The sequence below is a fragment of the Papio anubis genome, chromosome 8 (assembly GCF_008728515.1).
Source record: "Papio anubis isolate 15944 chromosome 8, Panubis1.0, whole genome shotgun sequence".
NCBI classification, from domain to species: Eukaryota; Metazoa; Chordata; class Mammalia; order Primates; family Cercopithecidae; genus Papio; species Papio anubis.
This window is the reverse complement of record NC_044983.1, coordinates 3,118,312-3,141,129: the sequence shown is the minus strand read 5'-3', so window position 1 is coordinate 3,141,129 and position 22,818 is coordinate 3,118,312. Positions and strand designations below refer to the sequence as shown.

Below are 22,818 nucleotides of genomic sequence, written 5' to 3'. Positions count from 1 at the left end.
GTGATGGGAAATAGAAAGGGCACCAGGGAGTCGTGCTGTGCAACAATTCGCAAGTCCTGGCTAAGGCAATCTACCAGGCTTCTGATGCAGGAAAGCTCAAAGGTGTGCTTAAGTGGAACGGACAAGGACAACACAAAACACAGGCTGCTATGAAGTCATCTAGTTAGAAAGCCTGGCAAATTGTAAGCAAAAAAAGTGCCAGTGATTTATCACTGAACATCCTGAAGTGACAACTAAGTAATGGAACTAAAAGATTAGATGCAGTTCATTGGGAAAAAATCCTGCCATCAGAAATCAAAATTAGTGGCTTAAAGAAGAAAGTTGTGTAGGTGATATTTAATCAAACGGGAAACTAGACTAAAAGAGATTTATAACAAAAAAATGATCAAAAAGGACAAAAGGGCAACAGACATATATTAATAGGTGTGTACTGGGAAATTTTTTATTTTCAATAGGGGAAAATACTATGAACAAGGCCAATGCTTCTATTCACTAGATGCTCAGTACATTGTGTTGAATGATTGAATAAAAAATCAGAAAAATTGAGCAACTTTTATAGTACCTACAGGTTTACTTATTTGATCTGTATTTCCTTAAGCTAATGTTCTGTGTTCTGTATGGGACTTAATGCAGTTACGAAGAATTATCAACATGTCCGCTACCATTTTCAGTCTCCAAGTGGCTTTTCAGTAAAGCAATTAGAGAGCACTGGTTCGAAGGCACAAAACAAGAAATATACATAAAATATATACGTGTCATTTAATCTCGAATTCAATCAAATGAACAAACTTATATAATCTATATTATATATAGATTTAATCAAAGTATGTAAATTATATATAAGAAATATAGTTCATTAAATATAACACATTATTATAATAGATTATTTATCTAATGCATATAATGATTAAGTCAGTGATCACCAAAGATGTCTCTGTTTGGTTGATGATGATACATGGGTTATTAAAAATATGATTGAAAATATTGAATCAATACAGTTAATCAGTTCTCTTTTTCTTCCTCCAGCTTCCCAAAGTTTAGCATTTTTGTTTTTGCTTTTTCTCTTCCATTATATATTATCTATTTCTAGCAGGATGGTAGAGTATAGGGTTATACACTTTTTCATTTAGAGATACTTTAGATGGTCTATTGAAATAGAAAATTAAAACTATTAAGACTGCCAGAAGATGACTGAAATTGACTGCAGAGCAACATGACTCTGAAGAGAAAAGGTTTTGTATTTTTACTTGGGAAGAAGAAATACTTAATGCAGCCAAAAGTGAATGCCTAATTGAGGGGCCCCAGAATTGGGCAGGTCTCTGCAGGGTGTCTGTGGAAGTGACTTAACTTTCCTTGAGTTTTACTTTCTTAACATCCTTTCCTAGCAGAGGTGTCGTGGAAATTAGAATTAAACCAGAAATACACCTAGTTCAGTGTCTGGTACATAATAAGCCCTCAATACATTTCAGCAATTATTATAACTAAGGTAGAACTATTGGCTGTTAGTACATCCAGGGCACAATGTTTGACCATCATCTATCAGTCAGTATATTTTTTTCTGTTAAGTTTGATGTTTACTCTATTAAGACTAACAACAGAAATACGGTAGTAAAAGAATGAGAACGACCATCCCTCTTCATCTTCTAAGTTTGTCTATTGTTATTCGTATAAGAAAGTGCTCTTAACTTTCAGGAATTAAACTGTTTCATTTTGAGAAGCCAAATTCTCCAGCCTTTTCTGAAAGGTGTGGCATGATTTTATGTTAATATGTTTGATGTACAAAAGTTAAAAATGAACCTCAATTTTTTTAGTCAATTTTTCTTTGATTCAGCCCTAAAATCTATAGCCAAAAAAGCATAAATATATAAAAACGTAGAACTACATTTTTTATGTAGATGAAGGTAATTTTATGTCAATGCTGTGATAAAATGTGGTTTTTAAAATGGAAATATAATTTTATTTAAAAGGAATTTATTATTTAATTAATAGTTTCACTTGGTCATTAGCCAATCAATCAGTATTCTTTGAGCATTTTACTTATTTAGGGCACTGTTCTGGGCCCTAAATAACACAATTAAAGAACCAACCCAACAAACAAATACACGAACAAGAATAAAATTCCTGTTCTCATGCAGATGACATTCATTTCTTCTGCAGAGAAACCACGGGAAGCTTGTTTTGACCCAGGAAATATAATGAATGGGACAAGAATTGGAACAGACTTCAAGCTTGGCTCCACCATCACTTACCAGTGTGACTCTGGCTACAAGATTATTGACCCCTCATCCATCACCTGTGTGATTGGGGCTGATGGGAAACCCTCCTGGGACCAAGTGCTGCCCTCCTGTAATGGTGAGTGCACACTTGGGTATTTTCTAGAAATACACCTTTCCTTTCAAATGCAGCATCTCATTGAAGAAATGGTTTCACATTTCAGCATGTATTCCTCTAATCAGTGGTGAGGATTGCTTAGAGAGCTAGTGTGGAATGAATATCAGGCATTCATTGATCATTTAATGCAGCTAGTGTGTTAGCCATTCTCATAGGTTTCTGGGAGGAGCAATGTTTTTCCTTCACTCATACAGTTTGACATTTTTCACTTCTGTTTTTGTGTGTTCTAGACCTGTTCTTTATGAGAGGTGCTAATTAGCCTTCCCTAGTTACTTTTGTCTCTCTCTCTGTCTCTCTCTCTCTCTCTCTCTTCCCCCATATATAAAATACTGACATCTAGTCGGGCACGGTAGCTCACACCTGTAATCCCAGCACTTTGAGAGGCTGAGGCGAGTGGATCATGAGGTCAGGAGTTCGAGACCAGCCTAACCAACATGGTGAAACCCTGTCTCTACTAAAAATACAAAAATTAACTGGGTGTGGTGGTGCATGCCTGTGATCTCAGCTACTCAGTAGGCTGAGGCAGGAGAATCACTTGAACCCGGGAGGTGGAGGTTGCAGTGAGCTGAGATTGCATCACTGCACTCCAGCCTGGGTGACAGAGCAAGATTCCATTTCAAAAAAATACACACACACACACACACATCTATTTATCTATCTGTATATACAGAGAGAAAAAACAAATATGCATACATTTGAATGGATGTGTCATTTCCCCCCAAAACAGCAATAGTTTGTAATTCCTTAGGAATTAAGTTAGTAAAATCATTGAATCAGCATTCAAGGACAGACAAAACTAACCTACAGTGATAAAGTCAGACAGCAGCTGCCCTGTGGGTGTGAACTGGGGAGAGTGGGATGATAGACTTCCTGGCTGCTGGCCACGGTACGTATCTTAACCTAGGTGGTGGTTTCAGGGGGGTCTCCACAGGCAAACACTCCTCAGGCTGTGGACCCATGACTTGTACCCTTTACATTTTGCATGGTATGTATTTAAAGAAGAAGAAGAAGAAGGTAGAACTTCATGGTTTTTGCAGAGACATTCATTTCTAGGGTTATTTTAAGATGAACTCAAAGACCAGTTTAGTTTGATAAACTATGAAACAAACATGTTTTCCTCAAGATGGCCTAACAATACTACTGGCACCTTCAGGCCAAATAAGCATTTTAAATATTACCATACAAGAGGCTGGGCGCAGTGGCTCATGCCTGTAATCCCAGCGCTTTGGGAGGCTGCAGCAGGTGGATCACCTGAGGTCATGAGTTCGAGACCATCCTGGCTAACATGGAGAAACCCCCTTTCTACTAAAAATACAAAAAATTAGCCAGGCATGGTGGCGCGTGCCTGTAATCCCAGCTACTTGGGAGGCTGAGGCAGGAGTATCGTTTGAACTCGGGAGACAGAGGTTGTGGTAAGCCGAGACTGTGCCATTGCACTCCAGCTTGGGCAACAAGAGCGAAACCCCATCTCAAAAAAAAAAAAAAAAAAGGAAAAAAAAAAAAAGAAAGAAAAGAAAAAAGTATATAAGAAACTGAAATCAAACAAACAAAACAAAATAGAACAAAACCTACTTCCCTGACATGTTCTGCTATTTCTATGATTCTAAGTCCATTCTCTTAAGACCCTGCAAGCTTTTAAGTTAAAGAAGTGTATTTGTCTGGACCCAGCAGTAGTAGTGACTGGCACAGAGTAAGAACTTACGCTAGGTGTGGTGGCTCACACCTGTAATCCCAGCACTGTGGGAGGCCAAGGCTAGTGGATCTCTTGAACTCAGGAGTTTGAGACCAGCCTGAGCAACATGACAAAACCCCATCTCTCCCAAAAATGCAGTACAAAACTTAGCTGGGTGTGGTGGCTCATGCCTGTAGTCCCAGCTGCTTGGGAGGATGAGGTAGGAGGATCACTGGAGCCCAGTAGGTGAAGGTTGCAGCGAACCGAGATCCCGCCACTGCACTCTAGCCTGGGTGACAGATCGACAGATGGAGAAAGTTAATTTTTGTGTTTTAAAATCATGATTAGAGGCCAGGTTATGCATCAGTCCTTTCTAGTCATCTGTTTAATTAAAAATTCTGATAGTTTAGTCATTGGGTTACTTGCTTCGGGAGACTTTTCTAAACGGAAAGTTATACAGTCCCTCTTTTCTAAGTTTATTAAAAACTAAAATAAGAAGCACTTGGGAGCTTAAAATAGAACTCAGCGTGCTCATAGGTGAGGGAGGCAGTGAGCCAGAGTGGCTTTGAGGTAAAGAGAGCCTTTGACCTAGCATTACAAGTCAGGACTAAGGTCTCCCTGATGCCTGCACAGCCCCCAAAACAGGACAGAGCCAAGCTAAGAAGTGGGTGTGACTTGGTGAGAAGGTGGGCACGAGGGAGCTGGAAGTCTCCGCCCAGCACCCACCCTTCCCTGTCCTGGCCCAGGAGGGGCCACGCCTCCACCCCCTCCTCTCTTGCCGCCAGCCTGGGTGCCCCTTATATCCTGAGCGGCCTGGGCAGTGCATGCCGGTGGTTCTGGGTGCCTGCCATGTGCTCTTGCAGTTGGCCAGGGGCCGGCGGTGACTTGCTGTCCAAGGTCCTGAGGATCCTCCCTTCTGGGCGAGGCGTAGCCCGTGCCGGCAAGGCCGGGCTTGTGAGCCAATGGCAGCACTGAAAGGAGGGCCCTGCAGAGTGACCAGATCTCGCCTCACCTCCGCCCGTCTGTGTCACTCCAGACAAGATACACAAGGCTGAGAGCGATGCCAGTCTCTAGGTCACAAATGTGAGGAGGATAAATTCCACAGGCATAAGGCTCCCCAAAACTAGTAAATCTTAATTCTGAATGTAACTGGTTTCCAAAACCATTTTGACATAGCAAAGGGCAATGACCTCAAACCTTTTTGATTTGACATCCAATCAATATAACTATTGAGCATGCAACCTCGATGTCTGCAACACATTACAGGTACTGACCTTCTCGGCAGTTGTATTATAGACCACATAATTACTACATGAATGCAGACATTTAAAAAGATGGAATTTGAGACCAGACAAAGCTGCTCATGCCTGTAATCTCAGCACTTTGAGAGACTAAGGCAGGAGGATCGCTTGAGGCCAGGAGTTCAAGACTACTCAGGGCAACATAGACCCCATCTCTACAAAAAAATGAAAAATAAAAATAAAATAAAATGAGCTGGGTAGGGTGGTGCACCTGTGGAGTTCCAGCTACTCGGGAGGCTGTAGCGGGAGGACCCCTTAAGCTTAGAAGGTTGATGTTACCATGAGCTGTGATTGGATCACTGCACTCCAGCCTGGGCAGCAGAGCAAGACCCTATCTCAAGAAAAAATAATAATAATTTTGGGTAAAAATTCTAATTTTCTTTCTTATATCCCAGAAAATGATTTTTGCATCCCTTGGTGTATTTTTTCCCCCACTTCAGATATCTTTAGCAATTATATAGAGTCTAGTATGAGGGAGATAAAAGTAGGTAGCGAAATTGAGGAAAGATGATGAATCCTGTACTTTTGTTAACTAATAATACAAAAGGCATTTAATTTATATTAAATTCAATTACAGTTGGATGTATGGGAAGTGATAAAACTTTAGCCATAGAAAAAGCATGGCTAAAGTATTAGCCATAGGAAAAATACTTTTTCTACACTTTATATATATTCTCTCGCTATACAGACATGTATATTAATTTATACACACATATATAGGAATTATACATATATACACACATATATGTATATATATTCACATATTCCTATATATAGGATAGGATATATACATATTCTTATATATATTCCTATATATATAGGTTATATATATGAAACCAAATTTTTAATTAGAGATTGTTTCACTTTCCATGTCTGAAGATCTGCAGAGTGAGGCACAATTTATTTTACCAGTCATCAAAGAGCATAACGCATGGAACACTCATTTCCCCATATGGAGTATTCTATTTACCTGTAAATAAAAATTTGTATTTGAAATCTGGAAAGCAGAGATGGCTTCTCCTGTAGTGCATCTTGGATCTCTCATGGAGAGCAGCATGTTTTATGCATGAATCCGTGTCTGGGATTTATTCAGATCGCCAGTTAACCTTGGGGCCTTTTGCTCCACTTTAAATATTTTGATAGTTCCTACATCATGGGATGCCGTTGGTGCATTTTGGACCAGTTTGTTTTAGATGCATGGTGTCATGTTTTTCCTGGTTATTCATCTGTTACCTACAAATTTTGCTTATTGAAGTTTTTTGTAGCATTGTAACTGAAATTGAAACAAGGTAGAGCCCCTTTCATGGGTCAGAATGACTCTGTTTGCTAGTTTTGTGTATTCAGTTTGGTTCTATGTGGTTGCCTTTATGTATGAGATGTATATTTTCTAATTAGCCAGATGGATAAGCAAGCTTCTTGTTAACATTAGCAATGAATGCTCTTGTATGTCTTTATTCATTTAGGCAATAATCTGTTTAATATGTTAATTACCAAATAACAAACATTTATTTATTTTTCCTCTGTTGTTGTATTAAAATAAAATTCCTAAGGTGAGAAGCACCATGGCTATTTCTTAGATTAGCACAGACATAACAATTATTAAGAATTAGGCCAGGCACGGTGGCTCACACCTGTAACCCCAGCACTTTGGGAGGCCGAGAGGGGCAGATCACGAGGTCAGGAGATCGAGACCATCCTGGCTAACACGGTGAAACCCCGTCTCTATACAAAAATCTAGCCGGGTGCGGTGGCAGGTGCCTATAGTCCCAGCTACTCGGGAGGCTGAGGCAGGAGAATGGCATGAACCCAGGAGGCGGAGCTTGCAGTGAGCTGAGATCTGGCCACTGCACTCCAGCCTGGGCGACAGAGCGAAACTCTGTCTCAAAAAAAAAAAAAAAAAAAAAAAAAAAAGAATTAAATAAAAATTCTGTCCATATTTTTTCTAACACAAATGTTTGGTCATGTATGAAACATATAATTGTTGTAGTTCTTCTGGTGCTTAGCCTTCTGATCTGAGGAAGAATGGACAGGCACAAGCACCATTTATCAAGGTAGTAAAAGACAGAAGTTTTTAGTCAGTTTTCCTTAATTTCATCTTTGGCTTTTTTAAAGTGTCCTGTAGTATCATAAGGCAGTCCTCTTTTATTCTGTCCTTGGACAAAGTGTTTCTTTGTAGTTATACTTTAAAATGTGTATTAGTCAGGGTTCTCTAGAAGGACAGACCGAATGGAATAGCTACATACATAAAGGGGAATTTATTAAGCATTAACTCACATGATCACAACTCCCACAATACACTGTCTGCAGGCTGAGGAACAAGGAGGGCCATTCTGAGTTCCAAAACTGAAGAGCTTGGAGTTCAATGTTCAGGGGCAAGAAGCATCCAACCCAGGAGAAAGATGTAGGCTAGGCCAGTCTCTCATTTCACATTTTTCTGGCTGCTTATATTCTAGCCATGCTGGCAGTTTATTAGATGGTGCCCACCCAAATTAAGGGTGGGTCTGCCTTTCCCATCCCACTGACTCAAATGTTAGTCTCCTTTGGCAGCACCCCCACAGACACATCCAGGATCAATACTTTGTATCCTTCAATCCAAAAGTTGAAACTCAGTATTAACCATCACAAAACATATGGCCGGCGTAATGGCTCACGCCTGCAATCCCAGCACTTTGGGAAGCCGAGGCAGGTGGATCACGAGGTCAAGAGATCGAGACCATCCTGGCCAACATGGTAAAACCGTCTCTACCAAAAATACAAAAATTAGCTGTGCTTGGTGGTGTGTGCCTGTAGTCCCAGCTACTCGGGAGGCTGAGGCAGGAGAATCTCTTGAACTCGATAGGTGGAGGTTGCAGTGAGCCAAGATCGTGCCATTGCACTCCAGCCTCGTGACAGAGCAATCAGAAGATGTTCTTGATAAGAATTAGTTTACCATCGCTAATAATTTGGGAATCAAAATTTTGGCCCAGTGATGACGTTTTTCCACTTTTTACTTATACTTCTTATTTAAAATTTTAAACTAATTTTTTAATGGAAAAAAGATCATTTGCAAAGTGATATGTTTGAATTTTATGTGACTGAGCGGAAATAAAGTACATTTTCATTCTTTATTTGTGTGTGTTTTTTTTTTTAACTTGAACTTGAAGCTTTTGAGGAAAAAGAAAAGATAGTTCTGACATAACCTGGTTGACCTCACATGGTTATGGTGGAGGAAAATATCTGAGGGATGTATCTGCCTTGGTAGAGTGAGTGACGCCAGGATTCTACTAGAAACCTTCAGTTTTGGAGCTTACAGAAATATCCTCCATCTAAAAGTGAAAGTAAAGTGTTTCTATTTAAAACTGTAAAAAACTAAATAGAAGTGTTTTAGAGTGATAACGTGATTTTGAATTAAGACACTAGCATGAAGGCTGAGTTTAGTTAAGTAAAAATCTCTGCTAGCTGATCATAAACAGATCAAAGCTGTCAGATGTCTGAGCTGTTTTCCTTTGACTTTTAGAATACAACTCAAGTTTTTCAAGCCATTGTAATGCAGGGCTTCAGGAAATTTCTTAACTAATCATCATTAACAAGGTGCCTTAACCGTCACATTGCCATATTCTAAGGAGTTTTATTCATCATGGAAAATGTTCTGTCCATCAATTAAGATTTAACATAATGCTAATTAACGTTCAAAGGATTAAACATGTTATCTCTAACTTTTTTTTCCTTTGAGGCTTGAAAATTGCCATTGTGGCCGGGCACAGTGGCTCACGCCTGTAATCCCCTGTAATCCCAGCACTTTGGGAGGCCAAGACAGGCGGATCACGAGGTCAGGAGTTCGAGAGCAGCCTGCCCAACATGGTGAAACCCCGTCTCTACTAAAGATACAAAAAAGAACCCCAAAAGCATTAGCCGAGTGTGATGGCGCATGCCTGTAATCCCAGCTACTCGGGAGGCTGAGGCAGGAGAATTGTTTGAACCCGGGAGGGAGGCGGAGATTGCACTGAGCCGAGATCACACGATTGCACTCCAGCCTGGGTGACAGGGCAAGACTCCATCTCAAAAAAAAAAAAAAAAAGAAAGAAAAGAAAAGAAAAAGAAAATTGCCATATCAAGAAGAAATGAGCTGTAGAAATATAACCTTTCTGAAATACTGAAGATAATTCTGAATTCAAATCAGTGAGAGTATATCTAAGATAGGAAGTGCAGTCAGGCCACAGCCAGCATGGTAAGGGTGCAATAGGCTGTACTGAGTGGCTCCTGCGCTGGTCAGTGCTCTGTGCTAAATAGATGAGCAGAGCGGACTTGACCCCTCCTTATGTAAAAATATAAGGAAATAGAGTACTGGCAATGTAAAGACTGGATATCAAATGGCTGGGATTTAATTGGAGGTCTGTTCCATGATGCTTTAAAAAGTGCTTTGAACATCTGTGTACAGTGTGTTTCATTTTCTCAGCAAAAGTGAAGTCAAAGTAAATAAGATAACTGGGGAAAAATTAAGACATACTCACACATACACATACACACAGACATACGCCCCCGCCCCGCCACACGCACACCTCTCTATATTTTATAAGCCCTAACTTTCTAATAATGGATTCCTTTAGTTTTAAATTGGACTCATAGGAAGAGACCCCAAAAGCGTTAGTAATTATACATGTTGCTTTTTTACTGAAACTATAAGATAAAATGTTAAAACAAACAAAACCCCCTAAAAAGCAAACCATTTTTCCTTTTAGTCCCATATTAATATACAAGTGATAGAAAACTGATATAATCTTTGTATCTCTTAAGTTAATATGAGGATTGACTTTGAACAGACAACTCTGGTGAGACTTTCTAAAATAATTTAATCATTTGTCTTTATAGAACCTGTTCTATTATTATTATAGCTGTTTCCCTTATTATTTTAATACATCTGAGACATGGCCTTGAAAATAATATTAAGTTTTTCTCCTAAGTTGCATTACTTCTTACCTGGTAAATCTTTGTTTTTCTATTACATTGATAGCAATGCAAAACAAGATTTTAACGTATTATTTTGTTAAGTTTTCAGTAAACGTGCTCACGTATTTGATGTGTTTCAACTTTGGCTCACCTATCACGTGTACTATTATTATTGCACAGCACCTCATTCTCGGTTGGTTTTATTTTCAGCTCCCTGCGGAGGCCAGTACATGGGATCAGAAGGAGTAGTTTTATCACCAAACTACCCCCATAATTACACAGCTGGTCAAATATGCCTCTATTCCATAACGGTACCAAAGGAATTCGGTAAGGATGTCCTTTTATTTTTAATTCATTGTCATGTTTCCTTTCAGGGTTAATTTTTCTGTCATTCGATAAACAGGTATTCTAGAGCTTAGTGAAATAGTTCATATAAAAGCAAATGAGTTGCATTTTAGTAGCAGGCTTTCCAAACGTATCCCACACAATGTCCATTACAATCCTTTTACCAATGTAATATTAAATGCTTACAGTCCCCTCTAGGGTTATGATCCAGAATAATTAGAGAGAATTAATTTGGCTTTTTTCTTAGATTTCTCACACATCGTTCTTTCAATTGGTTGTTTTTATGAGCGAGGGAGGATTTCTTATAAAGTAGAGGGTGGGTCAGAGCGCTGTGTGCATGTCTGTGCAGGAATGGCACGTACATTCAGTGAATTCAGTAACCAGATCATGATCGAAATCACTGCATCCTTGAGTCAACCTGTAAGTGCTCAGGGATGGAGAAGCAGGCACAGTCCTGACTGTTTCACCTGCTGAACCCTGACTTTCTATTTCCCTCCTACCTATTGTGTCCAATTCGATCGAATTTTCCAAGATGACTTCATTTCCAGAAGGACCTTCCCTGGTCGCTTTGCACTTCATTTATGTAATGCTCACTCTCACTCTTGACCAGGACAATTTATCTTGGATCGGATTCTTTTCTGGAGTAAACCAGATAGTAGCTATCATCATCTTAAAGACTATTTCCCTCTTTCTGATAGGAAAATTGAAAACACTACATCGTCAAGGTTTTTATATATGTCTAAGACAGCAATCACTCACTCAGCATATAAAGCAGATAAAAATTCTAATGTTAGACTGTATTTGAGGTAAAGCATTTTTAACATATGACAAGAAAGTTATTTGGTGGGTAAGAAACTTGTGTGTGGGAGACATTATTTTTATAAACTTCTATTATGTTATGATTCCCAGGCTTCTTACGAATTTAATACACACCCTCCCTGAGCCTTGCTGTTCCCTTTGTTATGATAAATGGACAATAATACCTAAAACGGGTTCTAGATTCCAACTTTTTAAGTTGACCCAAATTCTTTAAAGTCCCTCATTTAACTTCAACCTTAATTCTGAATTTGAACGAAATACATTTTTCTCACCTAAATGCTCAGCAGTATTTCCCTCATTATCACAAAAAGTCTTTTTTTATGAATACGTGACAAAATATACTTATTACAATGGAGTTTAGCAGCCATATCCTATTACTTTAGTTAAATACAAAATATTGTCATCACTACACAATTAAAATTTTTCAGCTAAAAAATCATACCCATATCCTCAATATTGATTATAATTTCCTGATCTGAAAGGTTTAATCACACAAACGCATCACGTCCTATCTGGCAGAAAGTCTCAGTGTGGAATAACATAGTTATAGCGAATCTTTAATGAAAATGCATTCTATCTTTTACTTTCTTCCCCCATTCGTTACTCCTTCCTATGAAATAAACTAATTAACTAAACAATTAATCTCACAGTATTTGTAAGTCCATGGATGCAAAGGTGAAACGAATCTGGTCCATGCCCCTGGCAGGCTTATGGTGTGGGGGTGAGGCAGACGTGCAATCCAGACATTACGGGGTGACGTGATCCTTACCAGGTAGGAAGGGGCTGCTTCCTGTCTGTCAACACAGGCTGAAAATGGGAAGCAATATTATTAATAAGACAGGTCTTCAGATAACCCAGTTTCCTCTATTCTCATCCAAAACCATAGCCAAGAATGCTTTCTAAAACACAAATCTAAGCATTTTAGTATCGTGATAAACATTCCTACTCACTCCTATTACCTACAGAACAAAGTGTTTGTGTTTCAGGGTGGCCTTTGAGGTCCTTGCCACAGACTTTTGCATTCCAATCCCCCTGTTTGTTTTTTATCCAGGTAGTGTTAGCTGAAGTTGACTGTTTGCTGCATTTGTCCCCTCTACCATTTTGCTTTTTGTATTCCATTTGCTGATATAATTTCTTATATTCCAATCTTCCATGAATCCTTCTTGAAGAACTAGTGATAGTGCCATCCCCACCGTGAAGCATTGACGGTTCCTGCGGCTGAAGCCCCACAACCCTTTGTTTGTTCTTCTCATCACATTGTCATGATTTCCAGCAGCAGTATGGATAGCACTGAGCAGCTTTTCTCTCTTGGAAACTGAGTTTGCTCACTAGGGCTGACTGTGAGTGATGGGTTAGAACCCAGGTGAAGGAGGCGCCTCAAGGAAGATGTCAGGGCCATCTCTAGAATGAGCTGGGCATTCCTCCTGGCTCCTGACATCTTGCACTCAAAATCCACATGTGTCGTGGAAATTACCGAACATGTTCGAGTGTGATAGTCCTGGGACAATGTTAATATCACCTTCCCTCCTTTTTTCTTAGTTTCTAATATGAGGTGGATGTCAGCAAAATATTTCTTGAAAAGGAGTAGAAATTATCTATGGATGATTCACTTTCGTGACCCAAGTTTTTGGCCTCCAATATGTTAAAAATCTAATGAACTTGGGGAGGTGGTGGGTGGATTAGGATGGTATGAGCAAGATCTGTAGAGAAAGTATTAAGTCCTCTCCCTCTCTAATTTCTGAAAAAAGTTTTTAGTGCATTTCATCTATTGGGAAAGTTCATCTAGTCTATATGACTTCTTTGTGTTTTTCTCTGGGAAATTATAAAATCTTCAAAGACAATATTAGATATGTGTGTATGGATTCAGTTACATAAATGTATGTATGTGTGTCTATACACATATGGGCACACACACTGTTACAGTTAGATTACTTCCATCATACTAACAAATATTAACAGTAATTCTTTCTGTTGGAATTCTGACACACACAACTAGTGCACACACCTCCATTTCTTGTTCATAATGGTTTAGAATGATTGTAGTGCAAATCTTACAATAAATAAGAAAAGGATTAGTTGTTCATTGCTTGTAAATATATACTAAATCACAGGTTTTCCTGCATATATAAAGGCCCTCTATATCATCAATCTGAATACACAGTATCAGTTAAATTTGAAGTCACAAAGTATATAGTTATGTTTTACTTGAAGGATGTGTGTTCACACAACTTTCATAACCTGTAAGGTAAATGAGATTGTAGAGTGGAAAACAGCAAGTGATTCCTATTATATGCCACAGAATCGCGTGTGTAAATCAGTTTGTATGAATACGGTAATGTATTAATATGAATTTGGCATTGTAATAACCTTTTGTGAGGAATTTAAATTCCTCATCAAATCATCATGGGGCTTGATCCTTTGCTTATTTTTCATTGAATAAAATGTTGCTAAATATTTGAAAATATAGGGAAGTCTTTACAGATTTTTTTTTTTTTTTTTTTTTTGAGATAGCGTCTCACTCTGTCACCCAGGCTGGAGTGCAGTGGCACAATCTCAGCTCTTTGCAACCTCTGCCTTCCAGGTTCAAGCGATTCTCCTGCCTCAGCCTCCTGAGTACCTGGGATTACAGGCAGCCACCACCAAGCCTTGCTAATTTTTGTATTTTTAATAGAGACAGGGTTTCACCATGTTGACCAGGCTGGTCGTGAACTCCTGACCTCAAGATGATCCACCTGCCTCTGCCCCCAAAGTACTGGGATTACAGGCGTGAGCCACCACATCCAGCCCAGATATTCTTAATGCTGTGTTTATTAAAACAAAAACATTCTTCATTTAATGTTCAAATTTGAAATAAAACAGTATTTTTTTCTTTTATTAAATGCCAAAAGTCAAGAAGCAAAGTAAAATAGTTTCGTCAACTGAAAACTTAGAAAGCAGAGAAAATAAGTTAATATTTATTTTTTACCAGATTCTTAGGATAATGATCCTTTGGGGCAATTAATAGATATTCAGTGAAATCAAAACTCTCCATTTTGTTTTCTTAGAGCATCTTGTGCCAACATCTCCCCTCTTATTTTTTAGTGGTCTTTGGACAGTTTGCCTATTTCCAGACAGCCCTAAATGATTTGGCCGAATTATTCGATGGAACCCATGCACAGGCCAGACTTCTCAGCTCGCTCTCTGGGTCTCACTCAGGTAAGTCTTAAAGCATTTTGTGCTTAATTTAGTTTAGACAGCTAGGGGGATTGATTTTTAACTTGTCTATTTCTTTTGCTTTGTTTTGATGAATGAGAAATGTAATCATTTTTGAATCTGCGTGTGTGCTTAGAAAAATCTTATTTTAGATGTAAGCTCTCAAAAGTGTTTTTATCTCAGCCATAAAATCATCTGCTTTTATCATCTTACTAAGATTGCAGAAAATATAATATTTATCTCAGTAAAAGGGGCAAAGATCCGAAAAAGAGGGTGGGATAATCAACTATCATCCACGTTTAATTTTGTATCCCATGTGTCTTAACCTCCCTTCTGGATATAAAAATGATTAACATTTCGGTCCAAATCATTCTAAGCCTGTAAGTCCTACATAGAGAGACCCATTAATAACCACACATCTACCCGTGTTCACATGTACACATGCATACATTTATCCACACATGCACGCAAACACACAGGAACCCCCATAAAACATGGAGTTATTTCACAACTTATTTTTATCCCATTCTTACCCTTAAAATCACATACAGAAATCTGTCTGTAACAAACACTGTATACACCCAGTGTCCTTACTCTGAGTTCTGAATGGTATTCTGTGGGTTTAACGTAGCACAATTTAACCCCACTTTTAATTGATGACCTAACCCTTATTTGTACTGATACGTTTTCATCGTTTACAAAATCAGTTTGGTACTGAGTACATTCACTAATTTGCCTAGTAAACTATATGCATCACAAGCTTTGACCAATTAAGGTTAAGATTTGGTTATTTCCAGGTTTTCACTATTTCATTATTAACTAAAAGTCTTAAGACCTATGTTTTGTTATTTTCTACTAGGGTTCAGTGACGTATCTAAGAATGCATTAGAGGATACATGTTAAATACGTTGATTATTAGTAACACATTGTCCTCTGAAAAGCTTATGCCAATTCACACACCTCCCACCACTGCTTGAGACAGACTCTTCCACATTTTGTATGTGCTTTTATATATTTTTTATTTTTATTTTATTATTACTTTTTGAGACGAAGTCCACTCACTCTGTTGCCCAGGCTAGAGAGCAGTGGCACCATCTCGGCTCACTGCAACCTCCATCTCCCAGGTTCAAGCAATTCTCCTGCCTCAGCCTCCTGAGTGACTGGGATTACAGGCATGTGCCACCATAGCTGGCTAATTTTTGCATTTTTAGTAGAGATGTGGTTTCCCCATGTTGGCCAGGCTGGTCTCAAACTCCTGGCCTCAAGTGATCCACCAGCTTCAGCCTCCCAAAGTGTTGGGATTACAGGTGTGAGCCACCGCGCCTGGCCTATATGTGCTTCTAAAGGTTAAAAATATACTTCAGAAGGTCTTTTCTGAATCCTTTAATTTTTAAAAAATAATCTTTGGATTCAGTGGCTTTTTAAAAAATTTTAAGTAAAATTCTTCTCATTTTAGCTAAAATCAAATTAAGGTGATTCTGAGCAAATGATTCACCCTTTACTTCTGTCCCCTCTATTATATAGACTTACCATTGGTGCTTTCTTCAAATGAAATCATCAGTGAAATAATGATTACAGTATATTTTAATCAAATGCACTGCCTATTCTTGCCTGGGACAGAGTTTTTAAATCTTTATAAAAACAACATATTTGAGTTTTAAACCACAAAGTGAAAATGTTTTAAAAGTTCAAAGAATAAATGTGAAATTTTAGCTTTATCACCATTTTCCAAAATACGGCTGTCCGCCACGGTGCTGTGTGTTTTCTGAATCCCATGTTTTATCTCTGTCTTCATTTCTAGGGGAAACATTGCCCTTGGCTACGTCAAATCAAATTCTGCTCCGATTCAGTGCGAAGAGCGGTGCCTCTGCCAGGGGCTTCCACTTCGTGTATCAAGGTGAGGGTCACTCCCCATGTCTCCACATGTCACTGTGGTCCTTCCTGACGCTGCACACACCACCAGTCTCAGACAGAGCACTCAGAACATCTCAGTGGCATTTGTGTCATATTTAAGAAGCTGGAGGTGTTCGTATGTTCATAATGAAGTTATTTAATAAAAATATTACAATTTTTTGACAGTTGAAACTCATACTTCTACTACAAAACACAGTAATATCTCATTTATCAGGCACTAGAAGGGAATAAATATTGATCATATTACCTTTCTGTAGCTCTTCACATCTTGTAAGATGATTTCAAATACAATATTTTATCTAATTAAGTCTTTTGTAATAGTTTAGATCTTAGTAATGATATATGAAATATATTTAAAATGCATTATACAATTTTACATTTTATTATAAAAACTAAGCTTAAAAGGAAAGTTAACAAAACAAAAAACAAAATATCACACATGCATCTCTTATCCTAACTAAATACCTATTTATTTTGTTTGTGTTTTATTTACTTTGGGTACTTTTACACTTTTATACTTATTTTTTAATTTAAACCTTTTAAAAAATATTTGAGATTGCTCAAAGGTTCTGAAAAGCTAAGAATTTTCTCCGAATATGTTTCACTTTTGTTTTGCATATTCATTATATGAACTTGAAAAAGTGACCACATAAACTGTTCATATACTTTCGGAAGCTTGGAGTAAGTCTTTGGATGGAGCTTGTCATGACTGTAAAGGTTGAGATCTGGAAGAAATGATCATGCTCAGAGATAAACTGTGTGTTCAAAAATAAGAAGCAATACTTAGTTTTTCTGGGTCTCGATTTTGCTGGAGGCTACAGATACTAATGGCCACTGTTAAGTATTTTCTTCAGATCTGGAGAAACATCTTTTCTTAGCAATGGTTTGTTTCCTTTAATAAAGATTCCTCCAGAAAACATTATTGATACTATTATGTTTTTTAAAAAAAGATGGAGTATAACAATGTTATATTATTTATCAATCATTTCTAATCATCTCAGATTCGGAATTTCATGACTTCAAAACAGTTCAGTGTAAAAACCCTTCAGTTTTCAGCAATTAGATAATTTAAAGAGTAATGAGAAGAGAATGAGGATGATGCTTAACAGTTCATCAGGAGACAAAGATCTCTCTGATCCTGTGTAAGTAGCCATTGAATGAATCGAGATGCGAATGCATTAAAAGGAGTTACATAGTTATAAGTTACATCTTTTATTAAAATGTAAATAATTACCCAGTAGTTTTTAAAAACGGAATTTATTAGAGTGTGGCCTGTTGAAACAACCCGTCTCTTACTACTTCTAATTTTTTCAAATAAATTCTATCTGACTTTGCAAAAGCAGAATCATGTTTAGACCAAAGTGAGATGTGTAAAGAAACTGGGCTGCCTGAACATTTTCTCTCCTGGAAATGCTCAAGTGACTGACCTTGTCTGCCTTTATAAGGGGCTTTCTTTGGTTTTCGATAAAGATTATAAAATCTATCAGATCATCAGATAACATATTGCATGCAAATATCCTGGTGTCTTATATTCAAATGTTGTCCTTGGAAGGCATGTATTTTAAAAATTTTGCTTAAAGTAATACGTTTTCATCAAAATGTCAAAGATACAGAAAAGTAGAAAGAAAAGAACATCATTTATAGAGGAAATTTATTTTTCTTGTCCTCAAGAGTATATAATGACTCTAACATCCTTAATATTTTATAAATTTCTAAATACCTCCTTCTCTTGCTTTACTCCTACTAGTGTGTTTATGCAAAAAAAAAATTGATGTCTTTTTATCAAAAACTAAGTTTTTCTGGAGGTAAAGAACTAGAATTATAAATGCAACTTATGAATTACTCAACAGCAGTGGTAAAAGTTTTGAGTACACATGAAAAGTTAAATTGAACATTGCTTCTTGAAAGGCAGTAGTTACACTGAAGCCTAAAAATTATTTGAACTCTATTATATAAAAATATTCTGAACAGTACTTTCATACACCACTACAGCTTCATTCTTTCATAAACAAATTCAACCTCAAATTGCACATAGACTTTATGATTTCTGTGGCTGTAGGATACCTAACCCTTGTTAACAGACACAGTTCAGTTATAAAGAGCTGCTGGGGGCTGCCGTGAAAAATGCTTGCAACAGTGTCAGTGTGCAGAAAACGTGTGTGTGACTCCAGACATGCACAGATCATGGTCTCTAGCCCTCTGCTCCCCACCCCCCATGTCATCCTGGTTAGTGATATGAAGACATAATTAATGATGATGTTACCATCTTTCTGAACTTGTGAAGCAATGGAAGTCTAGAGGCTTTTGAATGCAGTATTCTAGTGAACCTATGCAATTGCTGGGTTTTTGTTTGTTTTCCACACTGCTTGAGAGCAGAAGGGTACATTTGGAAAGCATGAGAGAAGAAGGTGTGAGTTAGATCACAGGGCACCCCAGAGAAGGCTGTGGTGAGTGACCCTTCAGAATGAAACACTGGATAACCCTTCAGCATGGATGTGTCCATGGTGAGCCAGTACTTGCGAGGAGCTTCTCTTATCTTTAGTTTGGTGCCGCTGAATAAACCGGCTTGGTCATGATCCACCCTACCAGCAAGGAAGCACTCACAATCCACTGATCTCCAGTGACGGAAGCAGTGGTGTGGAGACTGAGATGAGTGACCTGCATGACCAACAGGTTTCGGTGATAATGGAGCACTGTTTGCAGCTGTAGCTCAGGCGTGTGTCCTGCCCTCCCAACCTTTCACCCCACTCTGAATCAGTAACCACTCCCTCAGCTGTGATATAATCAAATAGCATTGAGAAGCAAAAGCTATGGTGAGAAGCTGGCATGAAAAGAAATCGAATTATTCCCCTCCTGAAGTATGAGAGTCTCTGTAATGGTTTTGTTACCAGAAAGGGGTCCAGATCCAGACCCCAAGAGACGGTTCTTGGATCTCGCGCAAGAAAGAATTTGGGGCGAGTCCATAGAGTAAAGTGAAAGCAAGTTTATTTGGAAAGTTAAGGAATAAAGAATGGCTACTCCTTAGAGCAGTGGCCTGGGCCACTCAGCTGCTTATACTTGCTGTTATTTCTTGATTATATGCTAAACGAGTGGTGGATTATTTGTGAGTTTTCTGGGAAAGGGGTAGACAATTCCTTTAACTAGGGTCTCTCCCCTTTTTAGGCCCTTTAGAGTAACTTCCTGGCATTGCCATGGCATTTGTAAACTGTCATGGTGCCGGTGGGAGTGTTTTTTTTAGCATGCTAATGCTTTTTAATTAATGTATAATGAGCAGTGGGGATGACCAGAGGCCACTTTAGAAGCCATCTTGGTTTTGGAGGATTTTAGCCAGCTTCTTTACTACATCCTTTTATCAGCAAGATCTTTGTGACCTGTAGCTTGTGCCGACCTCTTATCTCATCCTGTGACTTAGAATGCTTGACCTCCTGTGAATTTAGCCCAGTAGGTCTCAGTCTCATTTTACACAGCCCCTATTGAAGATGGGGTCTCTCTGGATCAAACACCTCTGATAGTTTTAATATTCCAAGTCTGAACCATGGTTACATTTTTTCCTGGCATTAGCAAGCTTTCTTGAAGACATGGGAGATACACAATTCTTGCTTTTAAATGCTGAACATGTTCAGCTTTGTACATTTGCTTTTTGGCATCAAGCAGAAAGTGTTTTATACCAGTTTCTGAGCTCCCGGGAATTCCCTGAGTGTTCACAGTGGAGGAGACTCTTGTAGCCTCCCCTGTACCCTCTAAGTTCCCTGGCCTTGTACCATCAAGCAGGGACTGGAAGAACCTGCATGATTGGCTGTGGTTATACAGGTTTAGGGATCTTTGCCATTTCACAGGAAATATATCACGCCTAAAATCAACATATTCTTAGCAAAATGCAAAAGCAGAACATCACACAAACCATTTCTTAGTAACTCCAGCACAGTCTGCTTCTTCCAGGATTAGAAGAGGCCATTGATTCTATACCATTAAGTAATTACATCGCATTTAGAGACTTTGCTTTGGCCCGTAATTCATGTCTTTCAACATTAGAATCAATCCGCCTGAAAAGAGGCCAAGGGAGGCAGAGCCCACATCCTTCTCTTTGCTGCCTGCTCCGAGGCTCCTGAGGATTTAAGGCAGGCTGGTCACAGCTGCCCACCCTGCCCTGTCTTCTCCCCCATCCCTCTGATGTGCATGATTGATTGTGTCTCAATAAACCTTCATGTGGGAGAGTCCCTCATCAATGCTACTTTTTTCAATGGTCTTATATTTATGCCTGTCTGTTTTCATAAAGAGCCTATTCCTGTAATTTGTTTCAACGTAGAATTCAATGCTGCCTTCAGTTCCTTCCAAATAACACACTCACACCAAAATGAGTAAACTGCAAGGATTTGCTGTACATTTTAAAGGGAAAAGGAAACCATATTTCTATATTGAACCTCCTCCACAGTGCCCAGCTTATAAATGTCCATTGGCCAGGACTTTTTCTTTCCAAGTCATGTTTTCCAGGTCACCATCTCTACCTGGGTTCTCCTCTCCCAGGCTCGTTACCTGAAGCAGCACCTGCATCCGAGGCTCAGGAGCTCAAGGCTTTCTTCTTCCAGGGTCTTCTGCTGGAAAGACTTGGTCTCTTTAGCATTCATGGGAATATAGTTAATTACGCCAGGCACGGTGACTCATGCCTGTAATCCTAGCACTTTAGGAGGCCAAGGCAGGCAGATTGTCTGAGCTCAGGAGTTCAAGACCAGCCTGATCCACATGGTGAAACCCCATCTCTACTAAAAGTACAAGAAAAAAAAATTAGCCAAGTGTGGTGGCATGTGCCTGTAATCTCAGCTTCTTGGGAGACTGAGGCAGGAGAACTGCTTGAACCTGGGAGGCGGAGATTACAGTGAGCCTAGATCACACCACTGTACTCCAGCCTAGGTGACAGAACAAGACTCCACCTCAAAAATAAAATAAAATAAAATAGTTAATCGAATGGTCTCCTGAAAGTAAACAGAGGTATAAACGCAGAAATATTTTTTTCTCAATTTGGGTAGGAAAGATGTACATTAAGTGTTTCTTTACTTGAGGTTATTTCTGGACAGGCAAATACATGTTTTGATTGATTTTCCCTTGGTTTCTTCTTCTTTTTAGATGGCATGAATTATGTGGCTTAGTTGGTTTTCCACATCTAAAACCTCACATTTGTATCAAGAGCTTATAAAATGCATATTCTTTGCAAAGAAGAATAAATGTAAAATTTTGCTTGCAATCCAGTGATATATATTTTAATTCATTGACTAGTAATGGCTTGTCCAACCTGATTTTTCAACCATGAGAGAGGAATGATTTTGAGATAGAAAATGTCCCTCAGTCACTAAATCAAAACTGCTCCACTGAGGTGTTGCCAGTGAGTCCTCCATGCATTCGGATTTATTTTATTATTGTTGTTGTGGTTTTCACATCGACTGTAACAGAGGTGCGGTAAAGGAGCAGCACGTAGCTGTAGCTTAGAGCATTTGTGGTGTTGAAGGGTGATCATGAAACCTGTCACAATACGTTTCCGGCTTTTCCCGACAGGTGCGCACACATTCGCACTGCTTCCCACTTCCAGCACCTCAGAACCCCAGAGGAGGACATCCTGCCTCCGAAGAAACATGGTTGTCTGACCTGAGAAGTCAATCATTTTGTTGATCACCCTCTATTCCAGGCTGACCTCATTCCCGCTCACTTTTCCGCCGGGCTGATTTCAATTTGGCTTCACGGCAGTGTGCAATATTTACTAAAAGATAGAGAATGATGATGACAGACAATAGAATTTCTCTCGGATGCTGTCTGAAATGTCCAGACGAAGGGCCAGAGCCAGAGGACTGGCAGGGAGGAGGAAGTCACAGAGCACGGTCTGATTTCCACCCACCCGCTTCCCAGACATTCAGTGGAGCTGTGATGTCTCCATTCCACAGCTTCTCCCTGTCCTACTGTCTCAAATACTTAAAATTGGTCTCTTCACTTTCTAAACTTCTTCCTCTAAAAATCTTTCTTCGTAATTTATCCAGATGCAAGTGTTCTTCATTTACTGTCATTTTCCTTGAAAATAGACCACTATCAAATTCATGAAGAAAGTGACGTGGGTACACATGGCCCTTGGTGCTGCATTTCTCCTCATTTTGGGAACTTGGAATGACAGTGATACCCTGTATCTCTCAAAGATAAAAATATGTTTGCATAGCTCTCAAATATACAAGTAAGCGATGCAAATACCTGAAGCCTCTTAGATAAGTGGAACCTTTG

The 22,818-nt window shown here is 38.9% G+C and overlaps 1 protein-coding gene across 5 annotated transcripts in view; it reads left to right on the top strand.

The window, feature by feature from the left end:
* The window catches only part of CSMD1 (CUB and Sushi multiple domains 1), a 2,034,404-nt gene that overhangs the window by 1,751,774 nt on the left and 259,812 nt on the right, over positions 1 to 22,818 (top strand). For all 5 annotated transcript variants that reach the window (XM_031669914.1, XM_031669913.1, XM_031669915.1 and 2 more), the window contains 4 exons: positions 2,158 to 2,352; positions 10,501 to 10,617; positions 14,536 to 14,649; positions 16,448 to 16,543. In XM_031669914.1, the coding sequence (XP_031525774.1) occupies positions 2,158 to 2,352; positions 10,501 to 10,617; positions 14,536 to 14,649; positions 16,448 to 16,543 (522 nt within the window). The remainder of the gene's footprint in view (positions 1 to 2,157; positions 2,353 to 10,500; positions 10,618 to 14,535; positions 14,650 to 16,447; positions 16,544 to 22,818) is intronic.